Below are 12,588 nucleotides of genomic sequence, written 5' to 3' on the forward strand. Positions count from 1 at the left end.
TGCATAAACCTTATTGTATTCTTTACTAGATGTAATAAGTTTCTTTAGCTCTATCACTGCCATTTCAGGTTCAGTCAGGGTTGTCAAATTTGCTCAACAGGTTGATACCCATTTTCCCCTGGGCTGGGTTTTTTTAGGGGAAATTTTTTTTTTTCAGGTTAAAATTTTAGTTTGAGGTTAGTTTATGCATTCCAAAAATTGCTTCCCAGTGTTTAGAATATGTATATTTTGAAATATTTTTGAATGGTTTTTTTAAGAACAAAAATGTGATGATGAATAATTTTTTGGAATCACTCACTTCTTATAATTCTTCTGACTTCCTTTTTTTATGTAAGTATTTAGGTACGAGATTCACATATTAAAATATGTTACAAGAAACCACAAACAGAAAATGTAACCATGGACCTTAGTTTAACTGATATGTGATAGGTATATCCACAGAAATTATTGCTTATTTATAATACACAATAATTTTTCACACTCGCAAATCCTTGTATAAATAAATTGGAGCCTCTGTGAAGAAGTAAATCAATGTATGTGAACTGAATTTTCATTCAAAAAATGTTTGCATTACTTTTTTATAAGTTTTATACAGGCACATAAGAAATTTATAACTGAAATATCAAGAGACAAAAATAACATTATCTCATAACGAAAAGAAAATAACATTGTGGGATTCTTGAATTGAACACTGGTAACGAACATCTCCAAATGAAACAGAACGAAAGTTATAGTTTTTCTCCGAAAATAAGACATAACCAAAAAATAAGCCTTAGCTTGAGTTTTCAAGATGCTCGTAATATAAGCCTGACCCCTAAAATTCTCCTGTTAAAATCGGCAGCCAGATGAAGGCATTCTGTAGGTCTGTTGCTATACATGACAGGTTTCTTGTATAAAGTGATATTAATATACAATAATGTTATTGACATTTGTGTTGAATGATAATTCAAGTTATTCTGTAGTTTCAAGTTTCTAAAAATGGCTAATTTGGACAAGTGGAAAACAGCTCCAGATTAATGAATCCTCAGAATGACTGCTACTTCCTCCTCTTAACCAGATCATTTTGTAATTATTACTGCTCCTTTAAAAATATTTCAGAATTTAATTTAATGAAGCAGGGATATTCTTTAACAGTGAGGAATTCAAGAAAAAGAGAAACATGAGACTTCAGCTCGTATAAGTTTGGGTTCAATTAAAAAAAAACTGTATGGTTCTGGTTACATAGCTAAATGTTTTATTTTTGATGGATCAGGACACTTGTGGATACATTTTCTGCAGGGTTTGAAAAATTTGAAGAAAAAAAATTCAGTCATCATCCTGATTTCTCAGAATTTTCATTTATTTTACCACAAACAATCTTCTTGCTACAGTTCTATATACAATTCAAGGTTCAGATATAATTACACAGAAGTGGGTGTGTTTGTGTGTGAACAATTATTCCCTTATAGTATGGTCAATTTTATTGATCAAATGCATAGTTGAACATGCACCAAAAATGTATATTTAGACATAATGTATAAGATGTACACATAAAGGATGTATATTAGGGTGGGTCAAAAAAAAAAAATTGAAGTCACTATAGTGTGGAAAAGTTGCCTCCTTCAATAAAAAGATGTCAACAGATGTTGAATTCTTTTACATCTTCTGGTCGCCCATTATACTTGAAATTTATGAAAATTGAGAAAAAACATTTTTCTTAATTTTTTAAAATATTACATAAAACTGAACGATCGACACGCAAAAGTTTATTATGCTTATTTTATGGTTCAATAAAGTAAACTAAATTAAAACATTATTTCAGTGTTTATCGGTCGTGCAATGTGTTTGCAAAACTGGAATTGACCAAATTTTTATAAGTTTCATTGTGCAGCTCTTCGCATGTTTTGTTAGAGTGAAATGACCCAGAATTTACCACGTTGAGGTGGCTGCACATAGTTTCACCCACACCCTATCCAATGAACCATCCAAAGTGTATTTGTATACCAAACTTGCTCTAACGGGTGTTCTTCTTTTGCTGATGGGTACAGGCAGTGCTCGCAACTAGAAAAAGGTTGAAGATCTCTGCCTTAGACCATGGCTTAATAATCCGAAAACCGCTTGCAAGTCATTGAATGCTGGCTATGAAAGCCTCAGACAATATTTTATAGAGGTATTTTATATTTTAATAGGTTAAAAGGTGAGATATGATATAATTTCTTTTGTGGTGGTTAATGGAGCGATAAAAGAACTGAACTTTCAATTTTAGAAACTACACTGCTCAAAACAATTAGGGGAGCACATGGTTTTAACAAAATTACGCCAAGATGTATACCAATAAGTAACATAAAATGAATCATCCATAATTTAAAGCCTAGCAGGAAACGGAAGAAGAAAACTTCATATGCAAATCAAAGTTCATGACGTCAAAAACCAGAAAAAGGAGATAAGGGCAGAAATCAGGATGTTGCAGAAACGTCTGTTTTACTGCCGTAACTGTGAAATTCGATTGCGCAGTATTTTTTTTTGAGACAAGGTGACTTGAGGATGTCTCAACAACGTGATTTACCGGAATCCATGGCATGGCGTGTTATAGGCAGACTGGAATCCGGACAAACACAACGTAGTGTCGCGGACGCTGTTGGAGTCGCCAGAAGTGTTGTTGCAAGGCTGTGGAATTGATTCCAAGAAACAGAAAATGTTAGACGTCGACCAGGGCAAGGTCGGCCATGCGCCACTACAGCAACTGATGACCGGTATATACGGTTAACAGCCCGTCGAAAGGCTGCTGAACATCGAGATTGGGAGCAACATGATTGGAGCCAAGTGCTGTTTACAGACGAGTCCCGATTCAGTCTGGAGTGTGACACCCGACGTGTTCTGGTATGGAGGGACAGGGGCACTCGAAATAACCCCGCATTCGTTCGTGAAAGGTCACAATGCAGGCGAGCTGGTTGGATGGTATGGGGTGGAATCAGCATAGGCGGACGTACGGACCTGCATATCATTCAGGATGGCACTTTGACGGCCCGAAGGTATGCAGACGAGATACTGCGACCTCATGTCATCCCTTACGCTGGAGCCATTGGAGATTCTTTTGTTTTCCAGGATGATAATGCCCGACCGCATAGAGCTCGTCTGGTGGAGAACATGCTTGAAGCTGAAACAATACAGTGTATGGAATGGCCAGCGTGCTCTCCTGACCTGAATCCAATCGAACATGTTTGGGACATGCTCGGACGACGCATTGCTGCGCGACCTGTTACTGTCCGAGACTTGCAGATTGCACTTCTTGAGGAGTGGAACAGTATTCCCCGAAGTTTGATCGATAACCTCATCGCATCCATGGCAAACAGGTGTGCAGCAGTCTTAGCTGTTCGAGGAGACCACACGCCCTATTAAAACTCATGCATCATGTCTAAACAGTACTTTTTTTTATCGTTTACATGTAACCAAATTGTTGCCCTAAATCATCTTTTCATGTTTTTTCCATATTTTCAAAGAATTAAAGCTTAATTCCAAATTTTTTTACGTTTTTTTTCTGTATTGCGCATTGATACGCGTGTACTATCCATTGTATGCCAATACGTGGCTGTCTCGCACGGTTTTCTTCACTTTTTTGCTTGCTCCCCTAATTGTTTTGAGCAGTGTAGCTTTGAGTGTATTAGAAACAAACTTGCTGTAAATTTGTTAATTTCTAAATTTCTAGTAAAATATTAGCATTGTGTGTGTGAGAGAGAGGGAGAATATTAAACATTTTTTGTCACTGTGCTATGAAAATTAAAGAACATTGTTCATATAAATTCTTGTATGTATTTTTTTTTCTTTCTAAAAATGAAAATTTATCATTTTTATAATCATTTATTTATTTTTTACTTTTCTAGCTTTATTTCATTCCAAAACTATAGGATACCTAGAGAGTGCCTTTTGAGTAAATATGGAGATGTAACACCTGAAGGAAAATATGTTTCTCCATATAAAGTAAGATGACTTGAAAATTGTTAAATTCTTATCATTGAAGTATATAAAGTTGCTGCAGCATGTGAGTGATAACAGTATCCCCCTCCCACTGAACTTCCATTAAAATTCTCGCTTGCTTTTAAATATTCAATATTCAGGAAATCAATATCTTGTATCATGGAATATTTTCCAGTTTGTTAGGATTGCTATCTCTCACCCCTGGTTAAGCCACCCTGATCTGAACGATCTTGAAAAATGTAATTTCTAATGATTAGGTGATAAGCTGAAAAGTTTGTTTATTTATTCTGGTTATTGATGTTAATGGTGACAGTTGCAATTATTATTTTTTTGACAATAACACTGCAAATACAATCTGATACAAAAACAGGAAGTACTGGTACAAAAAGACAAAAACAGAAACAAAAAAACACATATAAATCTGAACCTGACCTGACCTGAATGGAGCCTATTTCGGCGGTGCCATTGCATTTAGGCAACTCTGCCACACTTAACTAGCGGGCCAATGTGGTGGCCTAAACTGTTTGTGTGAGTGCATGTGTGAATTTAAAGTGTGTGTGTAGAAAAACGTCCAACCAGGAATTTTGGAGTTTGCTTGCTATTGGGTATTACTGGGGGGAAAGGCTAAGGTCTAGGTAGTCGCCTCCACAACCTTTGATGTCTGGAACCTGAAAATATAGCTGAAAAGAGAGAAAAATTTTCCAAGTCCATCAGCTGGATCGCCATTAGCTCAGAGCGGCCTTCGTCAGGATTGGCTGTTGGGCTGGTCAGGGTTGTCTAGATACCTGAAAAATATAGGAAAGGTTTGAAGGTCCAGAGATGAAAGAAAAAAGAGAAATAGTGAGATTTTTATTTTTTTTAAGAGTTTTTGATTTTTTTGGAGATTTTTTGAAGATTTAGAAAACTAAAGTAATGAGACAAATACGAAAGAGGACATCACAAAAGAGAGAGGGAAAGAAGAAGGAAAATTTGCTGCCGGAAACAGGAAAGGCAGGGAGAAATACTTTTCTTCTCTAGGGCTAGTGACTTCTTGAGCAGCGACATCAACTTGTCTTTGCTTTGCTGAATTTTTTCTGCAACTTGTTCGAGACTAAGTCCTTCTTTTTGCATTAGCTTAACCATGGTAGCCTGAAAAGAAATTTGCCAGTTCGTCAACTGCATCTGATTTGCTCTCGCCCGTACTGGTATCTGGAGAAAAAGAAATCTTTTCTCTTGTGGGGCTGGTATCCGCTTTTTCGTTGCTGCCTCCTTCTGGATTCCCCGGGTGGCGCCCGGGGAATCTTGGGCCTTTCGTCTTTCTTGCTTTTCCTGTTGTAGGGGGAAAAGATACAGTTCTTGTAGTTAGCAGTATGATACTGCAAGCAGTTCACACACTGGGGTCTGTCCACCCCACGTATGTTCGGACGGTCCTTAGTGGCACGTCGACGGATGCATTTGACACATCTTTTGGGTGCCATGCAGCTAGAAGAATGATGTCCCCAGGACTGGCAGCGATAGCACATCGTGTGCTTCTGGGCTCCTCGGGCTCGATATATATCCACTTTCCATAGTGGCAGCTTGACAGCATCTCGTCGTCGGCTCATCTACTGGGCTTTAAGCACCTGGAAGCCTTTCTCCTGTAAAGATAAGAGTACATCCTCATTTGAGGATTCAAGGTCTAATATAGCCCTCTGACTACATAGCTTTCCGGTTTCTCTGATTCCAGAGTGTAGGAGCGAAAAGTGATTTTCTGCGCATTGCAGTGTCTGGTTAAGGCCCTGTGGTCATCCTCCAAGGCAGGAAAGATTGTCACCTTGCCTCTCAGAAGTCAAACAATATTGTTTGGTGATTGGTCAATTGATCCTATGGCTGGCAGCGAATTAAAAACAGTTCTTATGCTGGGAGAACCTGATTGGCTGAGAGATGTGGAGTTATCTGATTGGCTGTTGTCATTCTGTTGCTGGATCTTGAAGGGGAAGGTTCTCGTTCCTCAATTTCAAAGTTTCTTCTCTTCTATTATAGCTGTTTTTGTGTTTGTATATTTCAATAGCCTCTCCGTAGATCCAAGGAAAGAAGTGGTCAACATTACTATTACCTGTGTTTTGCTAAATTATACACTGTGATTATTGTTAAGCGCATGCTCCGCTACTCCCAACTTTTGTTTGGCTCATTCTGCAGCATCGTTCGTGCTCTTTTATTCTCGTGGCACAGATCTTTTTGGGGTTCAATATATACCTGGCCACAGGTGCAAGGTATTCAGATTAGATCCCCAGTGTTGATGGAGGGTCACGGTGGTCTTTTGCTGATCGCAGCATTTCACATATTTTTCTGGTTGGTTTGAAAATAGTCTTCATATGATGTTTTTTCATGACCTTGCAGATTCTTGCCGTCACTCCGGGGATAAAAGGCAGCACAGCTTTTCCAATTGATTGTGACTCCTAATTTTTTGCTCGTTATTCCTTGATAGGGCGTAAGGCTTTTCCGATGTCATCTTTTGTGTACCCATTAGAGCGGAAAACTGATTTTAAGTGCTCAATCTCTTTACTTATATCTTTCTTTACATAGTCTTCTTGCCCTCTCGATCAAAGTTTTCAGTACACCTCGTTTTTGGTGAGGATGATGATTGGAGAGCTTATGAACATATCTGTTGGTGTGGGTGAGCTTGCGATAGATGCTGTGGCCTAAACGTTGACCTTGACGGCTGACCAGAACGTCCAAGAATGGGAGCTGTCCTTTCTCTATTACCATAGTGAACTTGATGTTTTCATAAATTACGTTGAGATGGTCCAAGAATCTGTGAAGATTTTCTTCTGAACGCCCCAAGGAAAGAAAGTATCATCAATGTAGCGGAGCCAAATTGTTGATCGGAGAGGCGCTGTTGTTACTGCCTGCTTTTTGAATTTTCCCATAAAGAAGTTGGCAACTTTCGGACTCAAGGGGCTTCCCATAGCTACTCCATCCGTCTGTTCATAGATGATGTTGTTCCAGGTGAAGTAGGTTGTAGTAAGGCAAAGCTGGAAAAGGCCTACTATATATTTCGGAATATTTTATCAAGTAGTGATACGACATCCCTCAGTGACATTTTGGTGAACAACGATACAATATCGAAACTCGCCAGTATGTCAACAGGTTGCAAGTTGATTTCTCTTATTTTTTCAATGAAGTGACCAGAGTCTTTCACAAATGTGTTTTTTGTTTCCTATGTGCGGCTGCAAGATGGTAGTTAAAACCTTGGCTACGTTGTAGGTGGGAGTTCCATTAGATCTTCAATTTGGCTTCAATGCGTTGATGATACTTTCTTTCCTTGGGGCGTTCAGAAGAAAATCTTCAGATTCTTGGACCATCTCAATGTAATTCATGAAAACATCAAGTTCACTATGAAAATAGAGAAAGAAGGACAGCTGTTCTGGTCAGCCGTCAGGGTCAACGTTTAGGCCACAGCAACTATCGCAAGCCCACCCACACCAACAGATATGTTCATAAACTTTCAAATCATCATCCTCACCAAAAACGAGGCTTACTGAAAACTTTGATCGAGAGGGCAAGAAGATTATGTGAAGATGTAACATTACCACTTAAGTCCCCTCGGAAATTGTTCTTATCCTAGTCATTTTTAATAGATTTTAATTTGTTTTACCTTTTTGTTTCCTGGATCGATTGGCTGGATCCTGTCTCCACCAATTGGCTGCAGTCTTATATTTGGTTGCCAGATTCTGTGTTATATTTTTTACTATATTTCCTTTTCTCTCATGAAGTTATGTAAATTGGACGCAAGCTCAGTACCGCACCTTCGACCTTGTGATTGGCTCTTTCATGAAGCATTGTGGGAATGCTCCTGTATAAAAACCAGACAGATCTGCACGAACACCTACTTCTTCCAACTAACTTCCGGTCTTCATCACTCAGGCGTCACGCCCTGTTAAGGTGTGATCCAGATCGTCTCTCAGTTAAAACAATGTGTTAAATTTGGGAAGGTGTGCCTTTGGCACCTCACCCGTCTCATCGCTTGACTTCATGTGATAGTTCAACCTCGTTGTGATCCTGTCACCTACGGGATTGATTGGTGGCCAGACCGGCTACCCTTGGACAGGGCCGTCTTAAGAACATCATGGGCCCCCGGGCCAAGTGATTAGGTTAATAATAATAATAAAAGGTTAAGGCCAGTCACCATCGTAAAATTCTGAGTCTGGTCTGCTTTGGAAAACGTGACTTTTGATCCAGTTTTATCAATTCTGATGATGCCAACCACTAGTGTTGGGGAAACGTTGAGAACTAACTCAAACAGACAACAGTCTTCGAACCATAACAAACAATTTTCATCGGACAATAGATTATTTTTGTAGACCTACTGGAAGAACACCTTAGTCCCTTGTGGTCACAGAGTGAATGTTCCTAATCTATTAGTATATAATCTATGTATTTATGTGTTGTTTGTTTCTGTTTTTGTCTTTTTGTACCAGTATTTTCTGTTTTGTATCAGATTGTATTTGTAGTGTTATTGTCAAAAAAAAATTATCCTTCAAAAAAATCATTTGAACAAACAATTTTCATCAAATGATGGCCGCGAAAAATGTATCAATAATCTGTTGGCACATGGCAACCGTCATTCATTTTTCAATTTATGTAATTTTTTAAAATAATCTTTCATCTTTTTTATTTTAATGTAAAGTAGCACAAAGAATTATTTAATATCAAGTTATGTATACCTCCAATTTCCATCTTATTTGTGTAATCAGTATTGCATACTGTTACCGTTATCCATCATTTGTTAAGTATTTTGTTACTGTTATCAATTATCTGTATTTATTACATGATTTCTTCATAGTTTATATCTTTTGCAAATTAGTAAATATTGAAATTTGAGCTTATATTCGTACGGTTCATTATATGAAAAAGATTTAGTATTTTAGGGGCAATGTAACATACACTTTTTTAAATAATTTTATATCAAGTAGATGTTCTATTGCTTTTCATGGTTAGCCTTATATTATTTACTGTTACGAATTTTATAGTTCTGTATACAGTAAAACCTCGTTAAGTCGTCATTTTTCTTCAGGCCCTTCTACCTCTCATAGACAAAAATGTTATTAAACCCTCGTTTACTCGTCACTAATTTCGGTTAACTCGTCACTATGAAAAAATTTGAGAAAGTGGAACAGACTATTTTTATGGCTCCCATTAAAAAAAAAGCTTGTTAACAGCATTGCCATATGTTTAAAAGTCACCATAAAATCCTATATGCCCAAATAGAACAGTTTAAGTAACAAAAGTTACGCTGGGGAAGTTCATTTGCCGAGTAAGGTATTTGGAACTTTGGGGACTGTTCAAGCTAGATCTCATTTCTGCATGGGCTCTACTGGAGAAATTGAAGAAACAGCGAGACACCCAGGCTCTGTTGCAAGAAGCAACGTAAGCACTTTGGCCTCCAGGGCAAAACCAAAATTTATTGATATGTCAAAGATTACACATAGTGCAAGGAAATCAAAAATTATGTAAATCGAAGAATCGAATTAATCAAGTCAAAGTGCAACTGGCATGGATAATAAATAATCATAGAAAGCATGGGCTCTACTAATTTAGGGCTTGAAATTTAAACAAAATATTTTTGTTGAATAAAATTAGACATTCTTTCCCAAGTTTAGGTCTTCTGTTTATTTTTCCCTGCCCAGGGCTCCTCCACCAAGTCAAAAGTGTTCAAGAGTACTTTGTAGTTGCATCATGAACTACTGATGAAGAATTAAAATACTAAAATTAAATTTGATATGTCTATGTAAAATTAATGTGCAATAGAGAGTTCAGTTCTATTATGAAAAAAAGCTACTTATATAGCTTTAGACTAATAGTTGCTCCGTTAGTCTAAATTAAAAATTACTGATATAAATCAAAGTGTACAGTGCATTTTACCACAATAATTTGAGTAATAAGAGATAAAAAGATAAAAAATTGCTATGCCTTTCATTACTTTCTAGAATGTGCCGATTTCACCATTTATCATAACAGCTTGTTATTTATCATAATAGTATGTTTTAAACCCGTTTAGTACATTTCCTCTTATGCCTGCTGGAAGGAGTTCTTCTTAGAATATCCAGATCAACATAATCAGATGCATGTTTTAAATTTAAGAAAACTGTGAAGTAGTGTTATTGTTATTAAATCCATTGTTTAAATGATTACTTGATTCAACAATAGCCATTTCAGTGTTTTGTTTTTTTGAAAGTCATGTTGGTTAGCTGCAAAATTTTTTCTGTTATTTAAAAAGCAGATCAGTTGTTTTTTAATACATTTCTCTATTATCTTTGAAGAAACTGGAAGAATTGATATCAGTCTATATAGTTAACTAAATCATTGATGTTTCCGGTCTTATAAATTGGGTTTACAATAGAATATTTTAACTCATTGTAAAAACATCCATTTGAATAATGATGCATCAACTATATTTTTTAATACAAATGATAGTAGGAGATGATTTTAATCATTTTTGGGGTTAATTTGTCATATCCACTTGCTTTATTATCTTTTAATTGTTATTATTCATTTTAATGTTTCATTAGAGGTCTCTGAACAAAACATGGAGTTACTGGAATTATTAAAAACATTTTCTTGTATTGTACAAGGGCAGTTTGCAGTTTCTTCTATAGCCGCTATGCAGTCGTGTGGCCATCGTGCTGGACTCTCGCCCTGAGAATCCAGTTTCGAACCCCGTTGACGGCACAGTGGTGGTCGGCTAAAGTTGGTTTTCTGCGGTTTTCCATCTTCAAGACACGAATGTGAGCCGGTCTCCCATTTGAAAAAGTCCAAGGAGAGCACGCAGGCCTACAACATGATACTGACAAAACATGAAAATTCAAGCATTTCCATCTTTACTTCAGAAAATTGAAGCCAGATGGCAGCATGAACACGAAACAAGCGCAACTCTACAACAAAAATAATTTAGGGCCAAACCAAGCATACACCCACAACACACATTCCGGCATGTGCAGATTCATTAGAAATTCTGTAGAGGAATGTGTACAAGGTGTATGTTCAGTTAAGTAGTAGTAGTAGTTTCTTCTATATCGTCCAGATTTCTTCTAATAAAATCATTATTGAAACTTTCAGCCAAATCTCTAGGATTTTGAAATTTTGGTAAGGTGTTCCGTTTCGTATTTTTATTCCATACATGTTAGTGGATGCACTTCCATTGTAGTCTTTTAATATTTTCACACACATCAAAAATTTCTTTAATATATTTTTGCTTTGTTTTTTTTTAAATTTCTGTCATAATCTTTATATTCCTTTGCTAATCTATTTTTTTCATATTTTTTAGGATTTCTTTTTATCTTTTTGGATCATGGACCTGAATTCATTGTCAAAATATGCGTGAGAGGTCTGTATTTATTTTGAATACAGTGCTCATCCAAGATACTTTTTAGGTTTATGTGAGAAATGAAATTTTCAAATTTTTTATAATTTAATCGTTATTTGCTGATTTGTTTCATTTCTTTTCCTTATTGCTCTTTCCAAAAAATTTATATATCCTATTATTGGATAATAGTCAGTTATGTCAGTTTGTTCCATCTTGCAAAGTCTCTGCTAAAAAGTTGGTCATCCATAGCTTCTTTCTTATTCTCGCTTGGTTATCCGTCCTCACTATTTTTGCAAGTAGTCATTTTTCTGAAGTTGAGCTCTGTGATCCCTGCACAAACAAGATGCAAATACTGATGATGTTTTTTGCAACAGATAAATTCAGTCTTACTAGTTACTTGGTCTTTACACTTTTCACACGTCAGGCGATCCATTTCTTTTGAGTTATTTTTCTGTATTTTTCCTCTTTTTTTTCTATTTTAGTTTGTTTAAAACTTAATTTGTGATTTTCAGCAATTTCTGTATTTAGATCTTAGTTGAAAAAGTTTCACATAGATGGCGACTCTGACCTCATTTCTTTGACATCTTTGCTACATTAGCACACTTTATTACACATTATATATATAGGCTACTTTATTTATGATATTATTATTTTAGTAGTCATATTATTTGTACATATTTACCACCCTTACAGTCCAGTAGCTTCCGGCACTAATATTTCGAATACTCCTCCGATATAAACACTTAATTTTGACTTAATTTTTAGAACTCAAAAACATTGTGTCCGTAAATATTGATGTGTTCCCAACTTTCAAAGAAATTGTTTCAATTTCTTTTGAATTTTTTATGCATTTGATAGTTGTTCTTCAAAAGAGATGCAATGACTTACTTTTAGACACATAATTAGTACCATCATTATTATTCATATCCTGTTTATTTCAGGATCCAAATAAAAGGTTTGGAGCATCTCTTGGTTCTTTATCATTGGGCAGAATGGGCATCATCAGTATGTGTATAGCAAATCTTCAGATGTGTTTACCCATAGCTATTCGTTATTCAGCAGTAAGGCTACAGTTTGGACCAGAAAATAAAGAAGAGATTCCACTTTTGGAATACCAGCTTCATGTCAGTAATGCTAAAAATATATTTAAATAAATTGATTTTTGTATGCATTCATCTGATTTTTTATCTTTTTTTTTTATTATGCAGAGGCCTAAGCATAAATGAAATCTATTTCGTTTTCTCTCTTTGACATGCTATGACTAAGTATGCAATGTAAGTATGTAAATATGGTAATCAGGGTCATAATTA

General features: G+C 36.1%; 1 protein-coding gene across 5 annotated transcripts in view; it reads left to right on the forward strand.

The window, feature by feature from the left end:
• LOC149076666 (peroxisomal acyl-coenzyme A oxidase 3-like) overlaps positions 1–12,588 on the forward strand; it is a 390,438-nt gene that overhangs the window by 178,585 nt on the left and 199,265 nt on the right. For all 5 annotated transcript variants that reach the window (XR_016194088.1, XR_016194089.1, XM_089244296.1 and 2 more), the window contains 2 exons: positions 3,861–3,957; positions 12,220–12,402. Coding sequence is in view for 3 of the 5 variants with exons in the window: in XM_089244296.1 (XP_089100422.1) it covers positions 3,861–3,957; positions 12,220–12,402 (280 nt within the window). In the remaining 2 variants the exon portion in view is untranslated. The remainder of the gene's footprint in view (positions 1–3,860; positions 3,958–12,219; positions 12,403–12,588) is intronic.

This window comes from Pholcus phalangioides, unplaced genomic scaffold (genome assembly GCF_987345545.1).
Source record: "Pholcus phalangioides strain wild (caught in Gottingen) unplaced genomic scaffold, Ppha-v1.0 ptg000015l_1, whole genome shotgun sequence".
Classification (NCBI taxonomy): domain Eukaryota; kingdom Metazoa; phylum Arthropoda; class Arachnida; order Araneae; family Pholcidae; genus Pholcus; species Pholcus phalangioides.